General features: G+C 36.3%; 1 protein-coding gene across 2 annotated transcripts in view; it reads right to left on the reverse strand.

Moving 5' to 3' along the window:
- The window catches only part of LOC112465627 (tyrosine-protein kinase transmembrane receptor Ror), a 238,617-nt gene that overhangs the window by 28,929 nt on the left and 184,908 nt on the right, over positions 1-24,780 (reverse strand). For both annotated transcript variants that reach the window (XM_025033257.1, XM_025033259.1), the window contains 3 exons: positions 22,290-22,383; positions 12,899-13,109; positions 12,539-12,698 (listed from right to left, as the gene is read on the reverse strand). In XM_025033257.1, the coding sequence (XP_024889025.1) occupies positions 12,539-12,698; positions 12,899-13,109; positions 22,290-22,383 (465 nt within the window). The remainder of the gene's footprint in view (positions 1-12,538; positions 12,699-12,898; positions 13,110-22,289; positions 22,384-24,780) is intronic.

Genomic DNA, 24,780 nt, shown 5'->3' on the forward strand with positions numbered 1-24,780 from the left:
CGTTCTTTCAGGTACAAAATTGCTTAAGGAAATTTTGCTGTACGTCGCTTAGTTTTGCCCCTAGGAAAGGAAAAGTGAAAGGAAAAGCAATTGTTTTCAACAAATTTTTTTTATCACTTGATTTTTAAAATATTGTTTTATCATCTGCTCTTTTATTTTATATCTTTATCTTTTATTAGAAAATCTACTAATTTTTATTATAATGTACATTGTATATCTTAATCCGTTTTGAGACATTACAAAAAATTTTTTCTATCTTTAGTTCTCTCTATATCTCGTCTCATTCCGTCATACAGGAAACAGTGTTATTATGCCTTCTCGTATGAGGAAACAGCATTATCATAATATTATTCCTGGAAAATAACGTGTTTACAATGTTATTATATGATACGTGGGAGAGGGGGGCCGCTCGAATTTGCGCTTAAACGTTGATCGAGTTCATTAAGGGACCGTCGGCAAGACCCATCTCGTTAGAGCCGCGCGTGTCCCGAGATTGAAGCTTTCGGCGTGAGCGTAGCCTAACTTTCGTGCAAAGTTAAGGCCGCGTCGCGCCGCGGGGTGCGAAAGCATCTTCGAGAGAGAGAAGCAGGCGTGACTAACCCCTCGATTCAAGATAAGCTCGACCTTTGGCGCAATGCTGGCGTTTGCAATGTTCGTCTTTGCTTCTCTCTCTCTCTGTCCCTTTTCTCCTTCTCCCTCGTTGCACGAGTATCGCGGTTTCGCAGACGAGATTCCGCGGCCGAACACGCTTAATCGTACGGTAAATTGCGAACCACTGCAGCAACGAATTAGATTTTATTCGTGTTGACCAGGGAAACATCGTGCGGATATACTCAGAAACAGTTTTACGCAATTTATTTTTAATTATAATTTTGTATAGAAGAAGGGAAATAGGACAAAAATTAATTATATAGTTATGTATATTTTAGATATGCGTGTATATATATGTATTTAACGAATAATCGAGTGTTACATTTGGAGCACTAGTCTTATTGTCGTATTATTTTAAATCGTGTAGGAAATTGGGAAAGACACGAAATACATAAACGAGTTTAAATTTCACGGGCGAAATCATTTAGAGCCTCAATGTTTCGCGAAATTAAAAATGTATATAAAAATGTCTTATTGTATCGAGTAATAGCGGATAATATATACGTACTATAAGCACTGATACAAATGTAATAAGTTTGGTTCTCGATGTTACATACACGTGCTCATTGATATTTATTCGAGAGACTGGAAAACGCGACAATCCGCGTAAGGCATTATATAGCAATCAATAGCATGGAATATTAATTTGACAATTGAACTGTAAATTATGCAATGAATTATGCAAATTATGATTAAATTTATCGAAATTATGCCGGTTGTAAACGCTTCTGGCGATATCGGGTGATTTTCTTTCGGCGGTACGCTTCAACAAAAACACGTATTCATCCAGATGCACTAACATCGGATGATTTATTTGGTACGCTCATCAAGAGCGAACCATGTAAATTCGGCTTAAGCGCGGCGTAGTTGGGAGGGATCGTCGTTTAAAGCGAAATAAAAGACCGCTGGCCATCGATCAATCGTTAATTGTGTACTTCGGGAGAAAGAGAAAAAGAGAGAGATCGTTCGGCTGAGATTAATGTGCAGGAAATAAACAGCCGTTCGTAGTTGTACCGGTTGGGAAAAGAGACGTTGTGAGTTATACTTCGCTTGTGGGAAGATACACGCGGATGTATTCCCGTGTACTGGCCAAGTATAAATTTCGTTTAAGCGATACGGTGTTTCGAAGATTTGTTTCGCGACCAATCGCATCGTTCGATTAAATTCCCCCAACATCCTCAAAAATGCTGATCTATACAAGATCATTGATTTAAATTGTTTGCATTTTGCGAAAGAAAAGAAAGCAATTCTTATTTCGCACTAAGTTAAATATAATAATTAAATTATGATACAGGCACTTGTAATACTTGAAGTTAAGATGTGATATATTTTAGGTCTTTCATAAAAAATAAAATAGAACGAATAAGAGAGAAAGATATTAATTCGCGTACAATGATCAACTAATTGTAGCTTTTTTTATAGAAAACCATACTAAAAGTTGTAGTTTTCATTATTCTGCTCAAACTGTATCAAAGTTCATATATAAGTCTTATTTTTATTTTTATTGCTCTTAGTCTGCTTTGTCTTATTCTTATTCTTCTTATACATATAGATTAGATTGTGTTTTGCTTTCACTTTTCCTTAAATATTTGTAAAAATTTTATTCACAAAACGTGTAATGTAAATGTGTATATGAAGTGTAAATGTATGTGTGTCAGTATATTGAATTCAGGTTCATGGGTTCGCTAAACCCAAATGACTGTATGAATCAATCATCCCTTCGGGGAACTAGTTACATCGTATTTCCGGCGATAATTTGTTGCCTTATTGCAACCTAATTATTGATTCTTAATTAACACACATTTTTTAAATAATATTATTACGTAGTTAATAATATTATTAATATATTATACAAAGTTAACACATATTTGTTAACAGCGTACACTATATTAGATCAAAATAATTTTTGCTATTATTGAAAGCAAATAATTCGCTGAATATAGAATTTACGAACCGTTGTCTTGTTTAATTATAGTAAAATTCAACGAAATCCTACCCTATATATATACGCGGCTTTAATTTTAACAGGATAAAGTAGGATTACTTGCACACCCTTTATTTGCCCTTTTAAGATTCTGGGGATAATGTAGGTATTCCAAAGATTATTTCGCAGTCTGTTAGGATTATATGCCACAAATTACATTTTCTTCTCATAAATTTCGCGGCTAACTGCAAACATTATTTCGAAAAAAATATATAAAAAATTATGATATCTAAAAGTTATATAAACTTAAAACATATTCTTTTATAATGGAATATTTGACATCGATACTGCGATAATATGTTTAATTACGAATCAATGGATATCAAATGCTACTTCAGCACAATTAATTACATATACAAAAAGGGCTGCTAATCACTGAACGGTATTATGCCGATGAGTAGTGACCCTTCCATTTCGAGAGTGGAAGAAAGAGTGGCAAATAACAATAATTTTATGTACCGTTCCAAATCGATAGCCGGTCCAGTTTCGCCTCATGCCAAACAGTTCGTTGATTAATGGCCCAAATTACTGGCGGCAACTATAACCCCTGCCTGTGTTACGCGCGCAGTACTTCCAGACGAAGTTTCGAACGCAGTCGAGAGTTTGTAGTTAAGCTACTTAATCGTGCTTGACTGTAAATCGCGGCTCGTAACATCGCAGTCGATATTTCGCACAAAGTTGCACTCGAATAATGCTCTATCTCTTTCTCTCTCTCTCTCTCTCTCTCTCTCTCTCTCTCTCTCTCTCTCTTCCTCTCTCTTGAGCAAAAGATAAGAACTAATACGAAGATAGTTCCGAATTGATAGGATTTCGCTACATATGATGTATTGGGATATTTATTCTTAGCAAAACATACTTTTTTATTTTTTTCTCACTTCCTAAAAAGTATAGTAATAACTAATAGAAAATATCGCCAATGTGATTCCCAAAATGTGAAAAGGCAATAAAATTTTAGTCGGCAATTTATCCTAGATTGATTATATTTTATCCTAATTATTATAATAATTTCTATTAAAAAATATCTTGATTAATTATACAGATAAATAACTATATTTTTAATTATTTCAATTTTATGTTTAACATGTATTTGAAATTATTAACATTATATTGAATATTAAAAAATGTTACGCAAAAAGGTAGCATTAAAATTCTTTGCAGACAAAAGGAATAGCAGTAATTCCAATATAGTATGTCTGGAATTGTTACAGAGTTACAGTTCTCTTTTTCCAAAAAAGAAGACCATCAATTCCGTCTCTCTCTCCTTCTCTTTCTCTCTCTCTCTCTCTCTCTCTCTCTCGTTTTTCACACAATTTTTATCCGTTTTCGCGTGCAAATGAAATTCAACTTTCGGACGCGATATCGCATAAAAGCGGACGAGCATTACGTCTATATATATGCCGTCAGCAGACTTTTCGCGAGTTGAATTTATGCCCCGCGCATTATTATGCCGACTGGATACGGTGAAGGCACTCGTATATCGTATTTCAATAACCGGGTATCGCTGCATGCATCATTCGCTGATCAAGGAAAGTTGCACGTCTCGTATTCCGCTCCGATAACCGTGTAAACATAAACCGCTCTTTACTCGAGGAAAGGAATTAATAAGCGTGTCCGAAGATATCTCGTCATAGATAACCGTAACTCATTCGTTGATTATTTGAAGTCCATTTATCAACCATTTATCTGGATTTTCCGAGATATATGAATAATAAAAAAAAGGGGCGATATAAAAGGAGAAGAATAGAATATATAATAAAGAAATTAAATGAATAAACAGAAAAATTAGATTAATGTCTACGAAATTTACTCAAATTAAAGTCTCTTGGAATAAGACCTATCTCCCAACTTATGCCATTAATTTTTATTCTCCTAAATGTTATTATTGTTTGTCTCTAATTTATTAGATACAGTTACAGAATACATGTAATACAAAGTTTTTTTTTAATGCAACAAAGTAGAATAAAGTACATAATCAAGATTTCACATTCTGGTAAAAGGGACATATATATATGCCTATCGCGAGCACAAGGCTTGTAACTGCTCGAAACTCTAGCGCAAAACACACACGATAAAACAATCTCGTGCGAGCTCACCGTGTGACGTATCACTCCCGCTCTCGTAAATGCAATTCGTGCGATGTGACTCGCGCGCATCGACGGGCAATGAGCGAGTACGTTCATTATCGCGGCATCCTCTTTACACGCCGCAACTGCCGCAATGATAGGATCTTAGCTTCTCCTCCGCTCGCGTAGGTATATATACGCACGGTTATCTGTGCGCGATTACATACCTACCTAAACAGTAGTTCAAAATTCCCCTTCCCACGGCTCTCTCCTCGGCTCTGCCTGTCGAAGTGTGCCGCTGCTTTGTGTGCCCTAACTTGGCCGTAAATTGAACAGCCTCTGCGCGAGCAAGGATAACGCGGTGTTGATTTCTCGTGGGAGATGCGCAGCGCGCGGAGCATGTTGTAGAACGTGGTGCACATCGCGGTGCGCGGAATACGGACGCAAATGTCTCGCCTCGATGCATTCAACGGCGCGATTGCGTCGCGGAATATTAATGCACACGCGACGACAAATCTAGCCAGCATGCGGATAGGAGGCAACTTTTTTGATCGATTCAACGGTAGGTACCGCGTTTCGGCCGTTCCGGCGCGATCTGTCCCCACGGTCGTCCAATATTTACGTTTTTAATGGTGCAAAACGATGGGGGAATTGGAAATCGGTCACCCCGTGGCGGAGAAATTTTCGTTAAATGGTGCGGTTTTGTCGGTGGTTTGCATCGCGTCATAATGACGGTTTTATGATTACACTGTGATTAATAATTGTGGATACGATGGAGCGATTTGTATTAGCTGAACGAAATACAACAATGATTTCCTTCGATCATTAAAGTTATTGATATTAAAATTAATAGTTAGATGACGAAAAATGACAGTCTTTATAATTTTATATTAATTTTCACGGAATTTTAATTCAAAAGTTACTTACAAATATTTACATTAATAATAAGGTATAAAGTAAAAAAAAAAAAATTAAGATTTGTAGAATCCAAAAATATTACTTGCGCGGGGGTTATGGTAATTGCTAAATTCAAAATTTGGATATTATAACTTGTGAATAATGTGAATATTAAATAAATCAAATTAAATAATGTGTTCTCGCTAATGTACAAATTGCAAAATCTTATGTGAATATACAAATGTACGGACTAAAAAAATATATTAATAAAAAATTTATACGAGTTTGAAATTTTATCTTCAAAATCTCCAGTCTCTTCTGTTTGAAACTGGTATATCATTATATGAGTTAATACACCAGCTCATAAAGACTTGTTTTTCGGCGAGAAAGGGAAACTTTACGTCGATCCGCAAAAAATCGCGAAACACGGCAAAGCCAAAGCTAACCGCAAAATATCCGGATACAACGAGTACCTCGTGCATATAGCCAACAAAAAATCTCATAAATATCACGTCGTCGTAGCTATTACCGCAGCCGGTGGCTACATGGAATACTAATCGTAACGCGCGCAGAAAGGGAGAGAGATAGAGAGAGACGGATGCCTGTCGTCGCGAACGCGGCTAAACTTTTTCAATTATGTACGCATAAAACGCGTCTGGCCGGCCTGGTCCGTGGAGCGGACTCGCCTCACGTCAATATTCCCGACCTATATTAAAAGTGTTCCGATATCCTGCGATTAAAAGTCGGCGATTAAAAAGCAAGGAACAGGCGGGATGCGTCTCATAAATAACGTATAATTTAATCAATGACGACGTCTAATTACCTGAACGTGCGGAGAACGAGAAATGAGTAAAAGACAGATATAAGACATGTGTGTGCGATTCTTGACAAAGTACGAGATAGATGTATATTTAACCCTTTTTCCCAGATTATTTAACAGCTACAAAAAATATTTGTTAATTTTTTATAATACTCTATTTACCAAAATATTTTTAACTGAAAATATGTATTAGATCCATCTATACAAAACTAAAAGAAACTGATATATATTCACAGAAAATACAGATATATGCTAACAATATATTTTATTTTAATTAGTCACATAAAATCATATGGCCACGCACAGTGGGAGCGAGTGGATTAATAACTAAATTTTCTTTATATGATAGAATTCACTAAATTCAATTTCTTGTATTACGCGCAAAACTATTACGTGAGCAGAAAGTAAGTAAAGACGTAAGTACGGAGTAAGTAAAGGGGGTTAAGAAATACACGTGAAGAATATAATAAATAAAATTAAAGTAAAATAGCTTCTTCGTGTGAGCGTAAGCATGAAGTTGTCGGGGAAGATTTCACTTGTTTTTCCAACGTTATCAAAAAGAGCTCTCCGGACATAGAGGGTCGTAATAATAATGTTTCATGAGCGACGGATGGATATTTCATATTTTGCCACCTGCGTGCGAAGCGGGCACGTGAGAAATCTACGACGGGTTCCGGGGTAACTAAGTGTTCCGCCTCTACGGGTTAAAAACCCGAGGGCAACGGAGTAACTGAATTAGGAAGGTGCGGGTCGGACACCCTTTTAACGCGGCCATTTACCTTTCCCAATTTTCCGTCGTCGCCGACGTGTTGCTCACCCCCCTCGTCGGGGATGCTTCGGCAGCGCTAATAAAAAGAGCTGTGGAACGTGAACATCGTACTAAGTGAACGAGTTATTATTTCTGAGTCACACGTTTGCTAAGCGAAATGTTATCATTTCGCCGTTATTGGAACGGGAAAAGAGAAGATATATCGTGGTTATTCAAAGCGGTTGCTTCAAAATGGGAGACATCCACTTTCAATAAAAAAAGAAAGCTGGCAATACGAAAACACGTTCCACGTGTGAATATAGAAATCTTTTTTTTCACCTATTACAAACTTTTACTAAAGTTTATTTGCCTTTGGCAAGAGTGCCACTTTTTCTCATAATTTTTCAACATTTTTTTCTGATTAATTATTACGGAATGTAATTATTCTTAACACAAATTTCTTATAAGATACATTTTTCATTAAATTATGTAATTTATATCCGCGGAGGAATTTAAGAACAAAGATGTATTTAGTAGATAGACTGCCAAGTTTAAAGGATACATCGGCAAACGATAGTCTGAAGCTCGAGTGTACACCAAGCCTCACGTTTGCGATATGAATTTCATTGCGCTTGAAGTTTACGATGTAGACGACGTGCGGCGAATTTGGTCGGTTTCCGTATCACGTGAAACAATCGCTTGCAAACACGCGGAAAGTAAATCTTAGTTGCCATACGGTGATCGGTACACGTTTCCATGAAATTGTATATGTAAAGCAAAGTGCGCTGCAATTCGAGATTACTGAGAACAATATCTTAGAAGATATGAATATTTTGTGGATATAGATTGTACATGAATATTTACCATCCATTTTTACCGTTAAGCCCAATACAATTTGATTATATATATATACCCTGGTTTTTTAAATAAAATAAAATTGCCACTATGCTGCCGCGCGCGCAACACCGCCTGTCATCGTATATTATTTAAAAGTATATTGCTATATTAATATTATACACGTTGAATATTACAGATCATTCAAAATACAAAAATTTTCTGGTTTTAATTGTAAAATAAAATAGCTTTGAAAGTAGTAAATCGGACTACATCTACGCGAGATAATTTATTACTCGTAGCCCCGTTATTTATTTCGTTTTATTTTAGCATTTTGTTATAAATTGTCGGGCCAGAGATGAAATGACATTAAAGTTTTAAAGCCAACGTAATAAAATTGCAATTCAACATCCATTTTTATTTCGCTAGCTATCGGTCGAAATAACAATTAAATGCATCGATCGAGTCTAGGCAATTCCGAACCCGTTACGTTAATTAACCCATGTTTTCGCTCTCGGAATTAAACATAAGACACCCCGAGACTGGTGGGGATAATGTACGACTAACTTTAACACGCCGAGATCTACAGGGTGGTAAATCGGACGATTAAGTTCCTCGTCGTTCGAAAAGAAGCCATCTCCTGTCATCGTGGGCGATCGGATCCCCTTGCGGCACCCTTCGCAATCTTCTACGTCTCCCTTCGCTGATCTTGCGCGATCCACCAACGTCCTACCCTCGTCCCACGGTGTTAACTCCGGGAAAACGGGGAGAGGGACGGACACCCAGCGCGGCGAGAAAAGAAGTTTGAATTTTCCAACGTCGAGTTTGACTTGCAGAGTGCTAATATTAAAGTTCGTCGTGTGCCGCTCGGGAACGGAAACGGGAAGGGCCAAGGCCTTCCTCGGAACGGGGACACGGAACGGAGAGAGGTGCCTGCCGCGCCTCGTGCATTAGCCGAGGCTCTCGGGATTAGATTAGAATTTGTTAGGGGCGTCTCTTCGGCGGTAACTTCGTCCTAGGAACGCCGCGCCGCCAGTTTTGTTTCATCGCCCACGGGCGTGAGAGCTTTTCGGAAACTTTATTACAGGAAGTTCCGTCGGGACGCGCGGCCCTGCCACCAGGAGATGAGGCACAACGTTTTTAGAACCGACCCGTCGAAGCAGACCGGAAGGGCCGCGAGACCTTCATCCTATATTGTTTGCACACTGTTATCCCTGTCTTGAGTTGTAAATGTCATCCTGTTTGGATATAACTTTCTTCCAGCGCGCGAAAATCGGAATGTTGTAAAATAAAACAGTTCTCAAATTATGATATTCGTATATACGTGTGTGTGTTTATTATTTGATAGGTAATCGTGAAATTCGGAGAAGTGCACATTACTGCACATATAAGAATTCATAATGAGTTCAACTTCTGAGTACTTTGTCACTTATGAAATAATGTGATTATTTTATTGATTGTATCACTAATTATAATAACTTCTATAAATGATTTTTTAATGATATTATACAAATATAGATATGTATATGTCACATATATATTTTATTCTCACATTTTATTATCTTTGTCTCTTCTTTCAAATAATTCTCGCACCCATAATTAATAAATGTTTTCTCTTATTAATGATATATACATTTAGTCGTTATATCTATATCAAGAATTTATATAAAATCATTATTTAAACAATTTTCATATTAAGATACAGATATTTATTTTTTTCGAATGTTTATGACTTATTACGATTGATTAATGGTACGCCTCAGTCGACCATGGCCCTTGAAACTTACATTCAGTTTGCTGAAGCAGTGGCTTCCAAATTCTACTCACGCGGTATTAACAACAAACTTTCCTCCCTCAGAAGAAGAGTCAGTACGGTTTGTCTATCTTCAAGACTTTACCGAGGTTTGCTTCGTTCTTGCTGTACTTCACGCATTAAGCGAAACACTACGGGGCTGGATTAGAATTTGTCAGAGCTGTCGCGCAATAACTTTGTCCCGGGAAAATGCTTGGAGTTTGGCTTTAAGAAGTTTGCTTCTCGTCTTACGATAAATTGAAACTAATTTACACCACGCATAATGAAGTTCTTAAAGTGCATCTCCGAGACCCCGGGAGGAGAGTGTCAAGAGAAAAATTTGTGACCTCGGAAAGTAGAATGTATCGCATGCTGCGCGCAGAGTAAAATATATACTAGTCGGCGTATTACCCTTATTATTACCCTCAGTGCGATTTAAATAAAATATTACTCCGTTGAAGTAAACACACACACACACACACACACCACACAAATTACAATCTCGATAAATAATTTAGTGCCAGGATTGATTAACCTCTGATAAACTATAGATATTATTGTTGAGTTACGATACTAATCAGATTTATCAATTATTATTTTAGTAATTTAATTTTGGTAATCAATTTAAGTGGTTATTTTTAATAAAACTGATCAATTTTAGCAGTTGTTTTTGTTCAGCAAAACTTCAGCATCGCAATTATCGTTATCCTGATAAATTAGTGCGATATACCTAAAATAGAAATTATCTGAAATACCTATATGCCGATAAAATGGTTTTTCCTGTATTATATCTTTTTTCTAACTTGTCCCTCATCTACTCCTGTTGTAACAGACGTCGATCGTGAGTTCGTTCCAAATTGACAGTTTTACGACCACGTTAAGTTTCTTATTTTTGTGCCTCTCGAAGCCGAAGCACGAGAGAGCTTTTCTTCGTCGTCCCACTTTGGTCGTCGACAACTAAGAACCTGACTTTCACTTCCTCTTAATTCGATTCGATTTACACTACGGCGAGGAGCGCGGTATTCGTATAACGGCATTACTTTTACGATTCCTTCCCAGACTGAAAATCGAGCACGACTCAGGAAAGCTTAGTACAGTTCCTTTTATTACCTGGCAAAAGCCGAATCGTTCTCGAAATCGAGCATCTGCGCAAATAAACGTAATAGCAAAATGCATTTAACGATATTTAACGTTTTGCAGTCGTATGAACTCGACAATTATAGCACAACAAATGGCTTCACTTTGTATAAAATATATTTTGTGGATAGCTACAAAAATGATGAATAATTGAAATTTGTTGCTGCGACAAATATTAAAATGAGATAAATATTGGTATAATGTTATTTCGCAGTTTTTAAAATAATTTTAGAGCTCCAGAGTTTAAACGACTCAACAATTTATTGATAATTACGCGTTTTCTTAGTTAGAGTCTTCAAATATTTACTCTAATATCACATTAACCGGAATGATCTCGGGGGTGAAAGCGTGGCGCATCGTAAACGTGAACTACCCACTAGACCAGGCGAGATAACACAAGGATGTAGGCAAGAGTGTTTTTAAGATATGAAATTCTCTCTCACAATTTTCAAAATAATCATAGAAAACAATTTTATGAGAATAATATAATATAAAATTCTTTAAACGCGTACGCGATAAAGATAAATACAAACAAACAAAATAAATAATAAATGAAAGAAAGAGACATTGAACCAAAAACTAATGTAAAAATAAATAGTGAAATAAACTATTCTATAAAACCAATTATTTTCTATACGTAAATTATTCATTTTATCAATAAGATCAGTGTTAATCTAAATTTCAACTAGTTCAGAAATTTCTAAACAAATTCCTGTATTATTTGTGTTAACGTAAAAATCATTACTGAAAGTTCTCCATAGCGAAAAGATTCTTTTAATGAATCCGATTTAATATCGCGAAAAGTTGAGACAGTTTCGAGAGAATTCTGCCTACGCCCTTGGCGTAGCATAAGATAACAATACAGCTGGTGTAGCGCCAAGCTGTATAGCCGTTTCCATAGTCATAGTCAGACGGTTCTGCGTTTTATGATAATGCTCTCACGTCAAACATACACCGTTACCCCGGGCGTTTAATGCGTTTACTCGAAAATTTTCGTCGCGACGGAGTAGGTAGAATGTCGCGATTCACCTCGCGCATTACAAATGTTTTTTACGGTGTTGTTCCGTAAGCGAGTTACGGCCGCAAAGCTCACCTTCGAGACCCGTACGTTTCCCCGGTGACGTGGAAATATCATACTTGCTGGATTTTACGGGCCGCGTGTTTAAAACTCGCATGTTTAATTATTCCCGCGAAATGTAAACTACCCGAATTATGGTCGAACTGCTTCGCGTGGCTTTAAAACTACGAAAGAGATACGATTATCCTTTCTAATGGTTACACCGAGGTTCGTTAACGTAACTACGTAATGTTCGCTCGGGCGCGGCGTAATTTTACACTAAATATGTATGAAAAACCTTTTTCGGCTAAATTTTAATTGCAATAATAATTGTATCACGAAAAAGTCTATTGCTTTAATGATATAGAACTTTTAATTGAGTTTATCAATAAGTAATTAAATGTACCAGATAAAATCGATCTCGCAAAAAATTGTTCATTATTGTAACAAATACATGTAGCTTTGTTCATTATTTTGTTACACAAAATTATTAGTTATTGGATAAAGCAGTAGAATCTAAGGTTGACATAAAAAACTGAATTTTGAACAACTTACCTGGCCATTTCTTTGAGGAATCAACTCGCAGGGTTCCTTCGCTCTGGATTTGATCTTTACCGTTGGTGACGCGACAAGTATAGAAACCAATATCAGAAACGTCCAAATTTGTGATTTTTAATCGACTTCCTGCCAAGTTCTTCGCCGCGTGTTCGTGCATCTGGAATTTTATACGTACTTGCGTCTATATTTACTAAATAGTAACTTGAGAATTAAAAATTAAGAGACTTAAAAATGCAATGAGAGAGTATAAAAACTGTTTTCAATAAAAAATATAAAAAATATATAAAATAAACATAATCACTCGCGCACAAAACTCTAGAGGAACAGTTGCAAAAGTAGTTTAACAATTATGCTTACTTGTGCGTGTATTTTCCTAATGGTGATTTTCGGTCGGTTCTCTTCTAATGGTGCTTCATTCTTGTACCATCGTATCTTTGTCGGAGGTGGATCGCCCACGACTTCGCATCGCATATGAGCAATGCCGCCGGCATCCTTCGAGATGTTTGTCAGAGTCCTTACGAATTTTAAAGTACCACTTTTCGTGCCGGATGCAGCGTCCACGTCGGTTCTACGAAAAAAAATAGTAAAACACATTATACTTTACAGTCCTATAACAATAAAATATGTAAAATATAAGCAACTTTTTTACAGTATTTGTTTTAAAGTACGATGATGTAGCTATATGTAGCAGTAAAAACAATGATTTAGGAGTTGAAACTATAATTCAATCGCGCATGATATATCGCGATAATAAAAAAATTCTATATATTATGTACCTTATGTCGTCTTGCATTATTATCTTATAATACCGCATGATATTACTAATTTACTATGTTACTTTATTACTACTTTATTGTAATTACTGTATTTATTAATGCTATTAGATTAAATATCCATGAATTTAAATATCCCTTTATGGATTGCATCTATGATCCCATCTGCGGTTTAGATAACAATGTAACTTTGTAACGAGGTATTATTGAAGCATATGAAGTTTATCGTTCGTGAGCCTCGTTCTATGCCTTGTTAAGAACTTTAGTTGAATCAACGTCAGATTATATCTTCATAATCCATAGCATGAATAAATTTTAAAATCACTTGATCAAATCTTAAAAAAAATAATGCAGATGTAAGAATTTTTTAAATAGAATTAATAAAATTAATTATAGTTAATTAATAAAAATTAATTTTTTAAAATAGAATTAATATCTAAATAAATAAACAAGTTCTTTTTATTCAAGATAAAATAGCACATGAATGTATGCAAAAAAGATAATTGTCGATATCATAAAAAAAATAAATTATTTATCTCTAATAATTATTTATATTTTTAATTTTTATAATATTTATTATCTGATCAAATAGATGATCTGCCAAACATACTTATTTTCTAAGCTCATTAAATTCCCGTATCTATAATATAAGTGAAATAATAATGTTTCGAAAAGTGTCATATTATTTTTTTGAAAGCAAAGTTATGCGACACGAATCAATATCGTGTTCTCAGGGATATGGAATCATGCACCCTAGCGCGATAATCGTGAGCGAGATGCCTAGTATCAATTCGACGCAACGCACTTCAGAGACATGGATGCTGCAATCAATTGCAGCTTCCGGCGGGTAGAAGCAATCAAATAGCCGCGCTTGCACCTCGGTGAGTATCAATCCAAGAGAACGAATACCACCGAATGCAATGTTAAATATATATGCATTAATACGCGGAGTTGCTTACGATTTTTATCCTTACTTTCTTACTCTCGCCGCGTTCGCGAAAGTAAAGACGTATCGCGCCAAGTTTCTCTTATCGCGAGAGACTTGATGTATGGTGTCGCGAGACGCATTTAGCGGAGCATACGTTTCCAGAAATGTGCCCCCCCGCACATTTTTTAAATCCCGTATATTCGCGCAAAGATATGGCCTGGCGGCGCCTCCTTCTACTGAATTCCTGAAAGTCACGGAAATAATTCAAGCGAAACGCGCACACGGGACAAAGGGCGACTTTAATTATGTCGCCGATGCAGCCGCATTTCACACGGCGACGTTCACGGCTGCCGACAGCCGTGCTAATGTTACGACGTACCGTTGTAATGAGAGATACGCGCCGTTCGGGTGCTAACGCGTTCATGTAGCGGCAATGGGATGCGATTATTGTCCGCGGTTGCTTTTGTACGTTGATATTGTTGCTGCTTGGCACGAGAAAATGGAGATAAATTGGAAAAAGAAATTCAAATGTGCTTGGCAGAATCCGGATAGTCGGTGATAATGCAAAGTACCATGCGAGACATTTGGTTCAAATAAAATTTTGCGCAATTAATTAGACAATTATATTTAAATAAATAAATAAACATAAGTAAATGTAAAAGTTTTTACAAAAAAAGGTTGATTTTGGTTTAAGACAGATGAATGCTCAGCAAGGCTGCACTTTTTTGAACACTCTTCTTTATCGCAATGTTTTTATGTATTTTAATTGTGTAAAAAACGTATATATTTTCTATCGCATTGTACATATTGATGTACGAGCGATAATTCAATGAAATTGTCAAGATTTCTCTATTCATTCGAATGAATATTACGCACGTTTCTATTTTCTAACCTTCTCTATTTTTTTAAATAACTCTGCAACCAATTATTATAGCACCATAGAACTTTGTTGTACCATGTTAATCCAATTTGCATTTTTACTGGAAATAGCTAGCTTTAAAAAAAGATCCCTCATGCATTCATAAACAGCCCTCCATTAAATTTTGCTTGGTCGGTGACTGTTCTCGCTGCGAGGCGAATTCGAGCGATGGCTGATATGCGAAGGAACACAAACGGAGGAACAGGGCGGTTAGGGTGACCCTATCCTTCCGCAGAGGGCCAATCATCGAGTTTACATTGCCGCCTGTGTGCGTGCAAGTCGGCAAGAAGTGCAGTGTACGTGTGTACGTGCGCATATACGCGAATGCGTGTGCGAGCCCTTAGATACACGGACGTGAGGAACGTCTGTGTACGTACCATCAGCCACGTTTGCACGTGGCAGGACGTGATTGCACGTGGGTACGGGGGGGGTAACTAACCCCGCGTTTACCGCTGGTTATTGAATATAAATCAACCTATGATCAGTAAGTCATCGCGACGGCCTGCCAGAGGAAGCTCGCCTCGTTCGCGGCTAAACAATATGGATATGCAAACATTTGTCAGAGCGCCTGAGAAATAGATAATCGCCACAAGGTGTATAAAAATTGGTATTTTAAATTATGATATATGTATGTACGGACAAAATATCTTTCTATATCTCTCTAATGAGAGTTTGAAAATGCACACATATAATAACATACATTAAATATTGTGTCTGTTTTGTATTTTTTTTTACTATGATATACATATTTCGCTAAAAGAATATGCGCCACTCTCATTTATTAATTAAAATATTAATTTTGGCATATTTGTTTTCATAATGCAAGGCATACTTATATAGTCCTTTAACATCTTTCAATTCTGTAGAAATAAAACAATAAATTCTAAATATCATCAGGATTGTTAATTCTTTCATAATTTTATTAAGGAACTTTCAACTTTAAATACTGTCTTTAAATGTGTTTTCCTGTACATCATCCTGTATCAAATGTAAATTTGAAAGTCCTCTAAAAATTTTTTTTCTGAATGTCTAATTAAATACAGTGTAAGGATTCGATTTCTGAGGTGCGTCAAAAACTGAGAACTTGTCGGTGCAGCACGGTGTGCATAAATGCACCAGCGCAAATTGCATAAAAATCAACAGCGACGCGACGTGTGTCACGACCGTGGCTCGCAGCTTTCGACGCCGGGTGGCGCGTATGAAATTAGCGGCGTGTAGCGGCGAGCAAGATGAAAATACGTACACCGCCTGTGGCGTTGCACAACGCGCCAGTTGACTGCGCTTTATCTACTCGCCATGTAAAGTAATTCTATGCATTTTGAAGCGGACACTGCGTTTATCAGTCGGTTGATGCGAAACGTGCCCTTTCCACTTTCGGCGCGCTGCACGCGATGACACGCGCGTGCATTCTTAACTTGGCGTGACGCGCGATATATATACATAAAACTGCATACATTTACGTACGTAAACGCGACGCTATACCCTCTTATCTATCGGCCCATCACGATATTTTTGTCGCACTGTCTCGCCGTATACATATAACGCGGAAAAATTCTAGGAGATTATACATACGGCCGTGAACTGAGCAGGATTAAAATCTTTAGAAGCTTTATGTATTCAAAAGATTACGGTACATCATTCAATAAAGTATTAAATACAATAAAATTTTATCTTTCAAAATAAGACGCGAGATTTATATGCTTAAAAATTGCTATAATTATTGCAAATGACTTTACATTATTTATTCATAAAGCTTGCTAGAGACACAATAATTTGCATGTTGAATTTTTGTGAAGTAAATATCTGTGAAAAAAACTTTTTTCACCTTATATCGCCTAAAGAACTTTTTGTACAAATATTATATTTCATTCTGAATTATTTTTATAGGATACCTAATTTTATTAATCCTATAAAAATCATTAAGAAAGAAATAAAATTATTATACATTTTATATTGAAATAGCATGAAAATTATATGATTGAAATATCTTTCGAATAACGCGTTGATTATCTACATATGCTACTCTTGTCTTTAATGTCGGATTTTTAATAATAATTGTCATGATCAATGTGTATTTCATATGAATCATTATCATTTATCGATGCCGAATCATTTTAAGTACCGCGATTTTTATGAGACGATAACACGTACGTTTTATTTGACGAGATCTAATTACAGAAGCATTTGCAATTAATCGAGTCACGAATGTTAATCGATCGTGACTGGAATAATTAATATCGGAGTAAATATACAGTTTGCACTACCCTACGGCGGAGGGCGGCGACGGCAAAGATCGACAAAGGGATTTACAGAACACCCACGACTCACGACATGTATTCGCAATATATAATAGCATATGCGACTCTGCTAATTACGCGGTCCGACCCCTCGTAGTGTATGTTATGATATTTGTTTCGTGTGCAAGATATTATTGCACGAATATGTTGTGCATTCGTGTGTCGACGAATGAGCACGTACCGAATCATCGGCGCGGACCTACCGATTAAATCTCATAACCGATATTCTGCTATAATAAATTTCAGATTCTACGTTCAACTTTCAAGTTTGGAAATCTGCGTATTTGAAAAAAAATAGCAAAGACTAAACATACGGAAAGCAAGATATGCTCTTATATGTGGTTAGATGCAATTAAAATAACAAATCTAAATAAATTTCCATCTTTTTTTAAGTAATCGGTTTTTACTAATAAGGAATAAAAGCAGATTAAAATTATAAGTGAAAATAAAAAGTAGGTACATGAGAAGAAAGTAATTGTTTTTTGCATTTTAAATAACCTCGTCACATTACAAAAATTTTACGTTTCATTAAATATCACAGGATTGAGATGCGGAATACGGTATTAAAGTAAGATATAATCTCTAAGATTTCCGGAAGAGACGTGGAAAATTTGTAGGGAAAACGCGTCGAGGAGCGTTAACACTTCGTCGCACCGACGACATTACGTCACTTTCTTCGTTGGCCATTTCAAGTAGGCAGAAGACCTTCTCAGACAGAGATTAGGAGGTTGTGCAGGGTTTCTATAAATAATGCAACGTTTAACTCACCCTTTCCCCTCCGACCGCTCAACGACGAGCTAGTCCCGCACCCCAATGTCGGAGACAACGTTTTAAGTGGCGGAGCTTGTTTCCCGCTCGCCTGCTTGGAAAGTTAAAGTTAATGCGGGAAGGAAACGTACAAATTGTAGAGTGGAAAGTCGTAATGGATTGAGCGCACTCTCATTCAAATATTTAAAAATTTTATGATTCTTTATATCGTTTTCATAATTTTCTTATCAATTTGTTTCCATTAAATATATTTTTGGAAATTTTCTCTAATATGTTTATAACAAGAATATAATTTCGTTGAAACATTTTTGTTTTAAATAAAGCATGACAACCCACATTATTTATTGGCGTACGTTTCTTCAATATTTAGAAAATGATATTATTAACAGAAAATTTCGCATTAAATATGGCCGTTCAATATAATTTTTATGTTAGAAATGAAACTCAGAACAGGACGGATATATTTGACGTTTAACGTGCAGTGGGAATATGATCCATCGGAGTTTATTTCGTAATTTCCTCTCGTATATCGTTTCGCTTGATATGTAATATTATAAAGGACAATCGTTGAGCAATTTATGTCGGTTATATCTTTATTACATATCACGTATTTGTTATTATAATGATATAAATAATGGTTTCTATTACGGCATGATTGGAAACTGCAGGCAGAGTAGTATCGAACGCCGCCGTCATTTTCAGACCCATAACATGTTGTTGCAACATTAGCGTACTCAATGTTCATTGGGGAGCAATATACACGCCGTAACATTTATACCCAAATTAGAGGTAAACAATATCGTGCCAATGATTATTATTGGTGATACTGCGGCTACACAAGCTTGCGCCACGAATCGTGTACGAATAACCGTTAATAGACGATTCGATTAACACTTGGCTTCCCTCGCGCAATTTATTTTGCTTATGTATGTGTACCAGTATTTATATTTATGTTTACTTTCACATCTATGCTCAAACACACACACACACACACACACACACACATGTAATTTTCAGAACGAGTTAAATTTTCTCAAAGTATATTATCGGTGTTTCTAACTTTATATATTCTAAATTCTAATTCAACTTGATCGGATTAGATTCTTCCTCAAGCGACTGCAGCGTAATCGTAAGATTATAAGGGCTTCTTCAAGATGGAGATCTATTCTTGTTTAACATCCCGTATAGAGATGTGGCTACTCGCAGAAGCCCACAGCCAACCGGGCATCAATATTAATGGAGCTATGCCGCATTTAGGATTTAGGGTGGAATAATGTATAGTGATCGCATTGGAGAAGTGTATGCTGATATTGTATACAGGCATACGCATACACAAAGGCGTGCACGCACGCAAGTGTACGGCCCCGGCTGGCGTCCTATCGGTATCACGACCATAATGTGTCACCACGATCGACTAGGACGCGTAATTTCAATCGCGGCCAACCCATTACCGTGTCATTATGTCGTGATGTAATGATGTAAACTAATGTCTCTCTCGTACTAGTGCGTACGTAAACGTGATATTTCGGGGTACGGTGCATGTAAAGCCAAAGTTGTGTGACAGCAAACTTGAGTAGAGCCTCGGGTTGATGCGATTAAAATTGATCGTCATAGATGGTCGTAATGATTATCACAATTTTACCTAGCCAAACCTCGAGCCAAACCTTATTTAACACAAAATTATATCGCCGTCTAATTTCGCATGTATATCAAATGTCATCAAATGTAAATTTGGCAAACACAAAACAATCAAAAATATATTTATAATTTATAAAATATTTAAATAATAGTAATTTATTTATTTACAGGGAAAGAACGATTTTGCTGAGGTATCTACAAATTTAGCTATAGATACAGATCTGAAAATAATTTTGTTGCACTATCTCAAAATAATTATGTGTTAGAACACTGAAGCACGATGATGTATTTAGCTAAATTTTTAGATACTTCAACAAAACTGTTCTTTTCTGTACATTTTACGTTAATTGGCTAATGTTTTTTTCCATTATTATATGTGTCACAATTGTTGCGCGGTTTTTGCCTTATTTTTATCTGAATTGCTCGTATTTTATAAAAAGTATTTTTTTCGCGATAATAATTCATGGACATCGGCGCGAAATAAGTGAAAATTCTGCAGCATTAAGAGATTATATATAGCTGTATATAGATCCTCGAAATATATTTTCCTCGAGTACGACTACGCGAAAGGAAGATATAAATTTTACGAAACGGCCATAGATATATACGCTGTCTTGGAAGCAAGGTGTCGTACGCGCGTTTTATGGCATGTAATTTCAATAACGACGAGTGTATTATCGTGTCGAAATATATACCACGATAAATCTGTGCTCCGTAATATCGATTCGCGTGTCACTCTTGCGTGCGGGAAATACTGTTGAGAGAGGGAGAGAAAGCTTATCTAAGAACATTAATTTTCTTAGACCATTATACTATATAGAGTATTATTTAATTGCGTTACATTAATTTAATTAACAGCAAAAGATCCCTTTCAATCGCTTATAACTTAAAAATGATCGATGCTTTTTAATTATAAGAAAAAACGTATGTATATAGACTTTCCTTCACCTGCGATGTCGATTTCGATATTCAATTTTCTGACCGACAAAACTGATTTATTACGACAAGATGTCCAATTTTTGAGAAGAGAAAATTGCAGAAAATTCTCTGTATATAAATCGTGAGGTTTTATATTTAATAAGGTAAAGGACTTCTAAAAGAAGAAATGTCGACAGGAAATTAAAATAGAACAAAATATATTAGAATTTTTAGTACCGCACAGATGGCCCGAAACTACCGAATGACGTTTAAAGTGCCTATACTATCCTTGAATTTGAAACTCTTTTTCTCTCTGCTCGACGTTGATTTCGATATTAAATTTTCCAGCATAACGACAAAACTGATTTATTGTGACAAGACGTCGATATCGACTCCTCGCGGGGAGAAAATCGCAATCGGCGCGAGTCGCAACGCGCGGCGTGGAAATTGCGCGACTTTTCTCTTCGAGATCTCGGGCGCGCGAAGGGACATTCCCGAGAGATGGGAATTTTCGAATATATTTTCATCCCGCTGTAAACTCATACCGCGCGCACGGAGAAGCCTGTCGGAAACCTGCTTCGCCAGTCGCTGTTCGCCCGGGGAAAACGCGGATATGAAATTTGAACTGCGGAATTTCGATTGGCTCTATCGACGCGTCCTTCGCAAATTAGCTTACTTGTAGATAGGGGGACAGAGAATTCAAATTTAATCGCGCGGCAGCCTTTGCAGTTCCAAACAGGGTTCCTAACGGGGAAGTAGCATTATTAGCTTTCGAATCGAACCAATCAAGTCGCTTCCTTATTAAGCCCCGCGGGGTTCCTCTCCCCCTTGTCCCTGTCTCAGTTTGCCGTCATACAGCAGAAACGAATCTCTGAAACATCCTTCGTCTCTTATTTAATTATCTCTTTTTTTTTGCGCGCGCGATTGTCATACCTGCCGCTTTTGATGCCCGATCGACCGATTTCGGAACTGTTAAAAATTTTGACTTTCCTTATCTGAATTCTAAATAAATATTATTATTACCTATATATAATAATAAATAAAATAATAAGCATAACTAATAATATATGATAATTAATTAATCAAATTCATGTACATAAAATGTGTTAATATTGATGCAGATATCAAAGTCTTTGCGTTTCCTTCGAGCTTCAAGATTATCTCATACTTTGACGCGGTTCGGCGGTCAATGAAGTATTCTTATCTCGTCTTCCCGTTTTAGTAACGAGGAATTCCCACAAAAAAAAAACAGGAGAAGAACGAGAGAGTGTATGTGTAAAAGCGTAACGCAATTAAAAAGGGTTCTCCGCGCGGGTCGGTTTCTTGCCCGTCTCGGCAATTTCGCCCGGACGTAGGGAGGAAGTCTTCGGTCATCGCGGATAGACGCGATCAATAGCAATTTTAATTGCTAATTAAGCGCGGCGCTAGTTAGACGGATATGTGTTTCGTATTTAATCCTGCGATAAGACGATAAGGCGATAGGGGTTGCGGGCTATACAAGGCTCACCCGTTAGTGGTCGAGTCAAAAACATCGTTGTAGTCCTCGTCCGTGCTGTAGTCCTGCACGTCGGTATCCGAATCCTCGACATCGCCATTTCCACCTGCAAGAAGATAATTTTCGTTAATTCTCAGAATATATCGAAACGTTCCTTAAAGTTGATAAATTATTATTTTAAATAAGAACGTAAAGGCTCACTTGGTTTCCAATCAATGAAAAAAGAAAAGAGCAATATGATGAAACAAATTTTAATTTATTTTCTTAAATCACATTTTTAATTTGAAATTAAATCATCAGCCTAATTTGATAGAGAAAAATTAATCTTTTGAGATTTTATACACTCTTTCACTCGCCAGTGCTCAATTTCAATGACCACGGCTATTAAATGAAATCTGGAATTTTCTTGTACTAACGGCAATTAGCGTTCTTGTGGTAAGATTATACAGTTTCTTGTGAAGTTCGTCGTGAAACGAACCGTTCGTTATCGATTCAATATTGATGTTAAATCAAGAGTAGATCAAGCTCAGCTGAAGGATTAAATTAATTCTCGTGCACATTTCCGGTCAATTTCACTTCAATAGAACTTAATTACCAGCTCGATAATCAAATTTCGTCTGAGCATCGATATTTTACGAAATAGAAAATTGAAAAAAATAAACAACTATTTTCTATCTTATCGTTATTATAACGAGAGTTATTTCAATATATATTTCTCCTTATAAATATATAAATTATAATTGCTATTTATTTACTAGTGATATAGATATTAATAATAATAATAGATACCATATTTTACTGCGATATATACGCTCTAATCAAGATTATTCTTGGCTGACTATTCGGTTCTTCGTGAATATTAGCAACGTTCCCACTCTTTATCATCGTTTCTATGTCGGTCTAACGATTTTTCCAGCGTTCCTGCGTGCACATGAAATTCGGGGAGGGTTAACGCGTCGAATTCTCGACATTCCGACGATTAAATTACAACCGGTACAACGGATATATTTGCCGAAGTCGGAGGGGTAATCTCCATGCACACAATCATAACTTACTCGCACGTCTTCCGTATCCTAGTAGGTAATATATTTGGCTAGACGGTGCCGTCAACAAACGATACCGTCGGTCGGCGGTGCCGCGAGATTAATTTGTGAATCGTGATTAAGGTCGGCACGTTCCCGAGGTTGTTAGCGCGGTAATGAGTAATCCGACGGCGAAAGAGGTTTAATATGGAATCCCATTCTGGGACGGCACATGCGGCGTTGTTCAGCATGCTATAATTGAAGAGCTGACGCAAATAACTGAAACTATCATATTTATAAACGTCACATTTTCTGAAAATTAGCTGAATGTTGTAAAAGTTTTTGTGGTTGATAAATATGGAAATATTTCCAAGGTAATGAAATAAATATAAAGAATATTTTCTTTGTGTTTTCTTCTTTTTCTTTATAAATTAAAACACTTAAAATATAGAAAATTAAGTTTCTTAATAATACTTCTATTTTTAGGGAAAAGAAGGTAGAATTTTATTGTTATTTTATATTCATAATAATTTGATATAATTTTGCAATGAGTAATGTAAAATATTATTTAATAAATTTTCTACAGTATAAGATTTGATATAATAATTGATACGTTTTCAATTACTAATCAAATTATTACATCTATACATAAACGCACTTTGTGCTCTTCCTACTTGGGCGACGTACCGTAACACGATTTCAAAAGAGCGCAGTTTTGTCGACTTTATGTCATAATTCCATTCATAAAAGTTGGCAACATCCGGGCGCACGTCGTGCTGTCTTGTAGTATGCTGTACGTGTAAAGTTTTGGCTCGTAGCCGTAGCCAAAGCTATTAAATAATCGAGTAAATTATCCACTCCTGCAATATCTCCCGCAACGTCAGCCGAGCGGGTGCCAAGAACAAATTTAAACTTCTATCCCCCCCCCACGAGCATTCGCCTTTCGATCCATTGACCAACTCGATTTATTCGCTACACGCATTAGACGTTGATAGCTTGCCGCAAAAATGTTGTAACTCAAAATATTACATTTCTCAGAGCATATATGTTGAGAAGAACATATACTTTCCTTGGAAAATTCGATCTCGCTTTTAAAAAAATTAAATATTTGAAATAAAAAATTCTCACATAAGTAATGACCTTGTACAACATTTCTGCTAAAAAAAGAATTGTTGTGAAGAAGCTAAACCTTGTGTACAAGTTTTCCAACAAATATACCGTCCTAGAATACAATATAAATCTGTTTTAGAATTATTTTTTGGCTTGTCATACTTGATATATGTATATAACACTATTTTATTAGCAAGAAACATATATGTCTCATCGATGGGCACTTCAAAAAATAATTTGTTTTTGAGTTATAACCTTGTTGTATCGAGCCATCGATTTGATTATAGTCTATCACGCTGGAACGATGATAAAAAAATTTTTTTGGTTGTTGCCCCTCCCGTACGTGCTTTATCGTCGATAGGCTGCGACGC

This window comes from Temnothorax curvispinosus, unplaced genomic scaffold, assembly GCF_003070985.1.
Source record: "Temnothorax curvispinosus isolate PA1 unplaced genomic scaffold, ASM307098v1 QBEX01015410.1, whole genome shotgun sequence".
Taxonomy (NCBI): Eukaryota; Metazoa; Arthropoda; class Insecta; order Hymenoptera; family Formicidae; genus Temnothorax; species Temnothorax curvispinosus.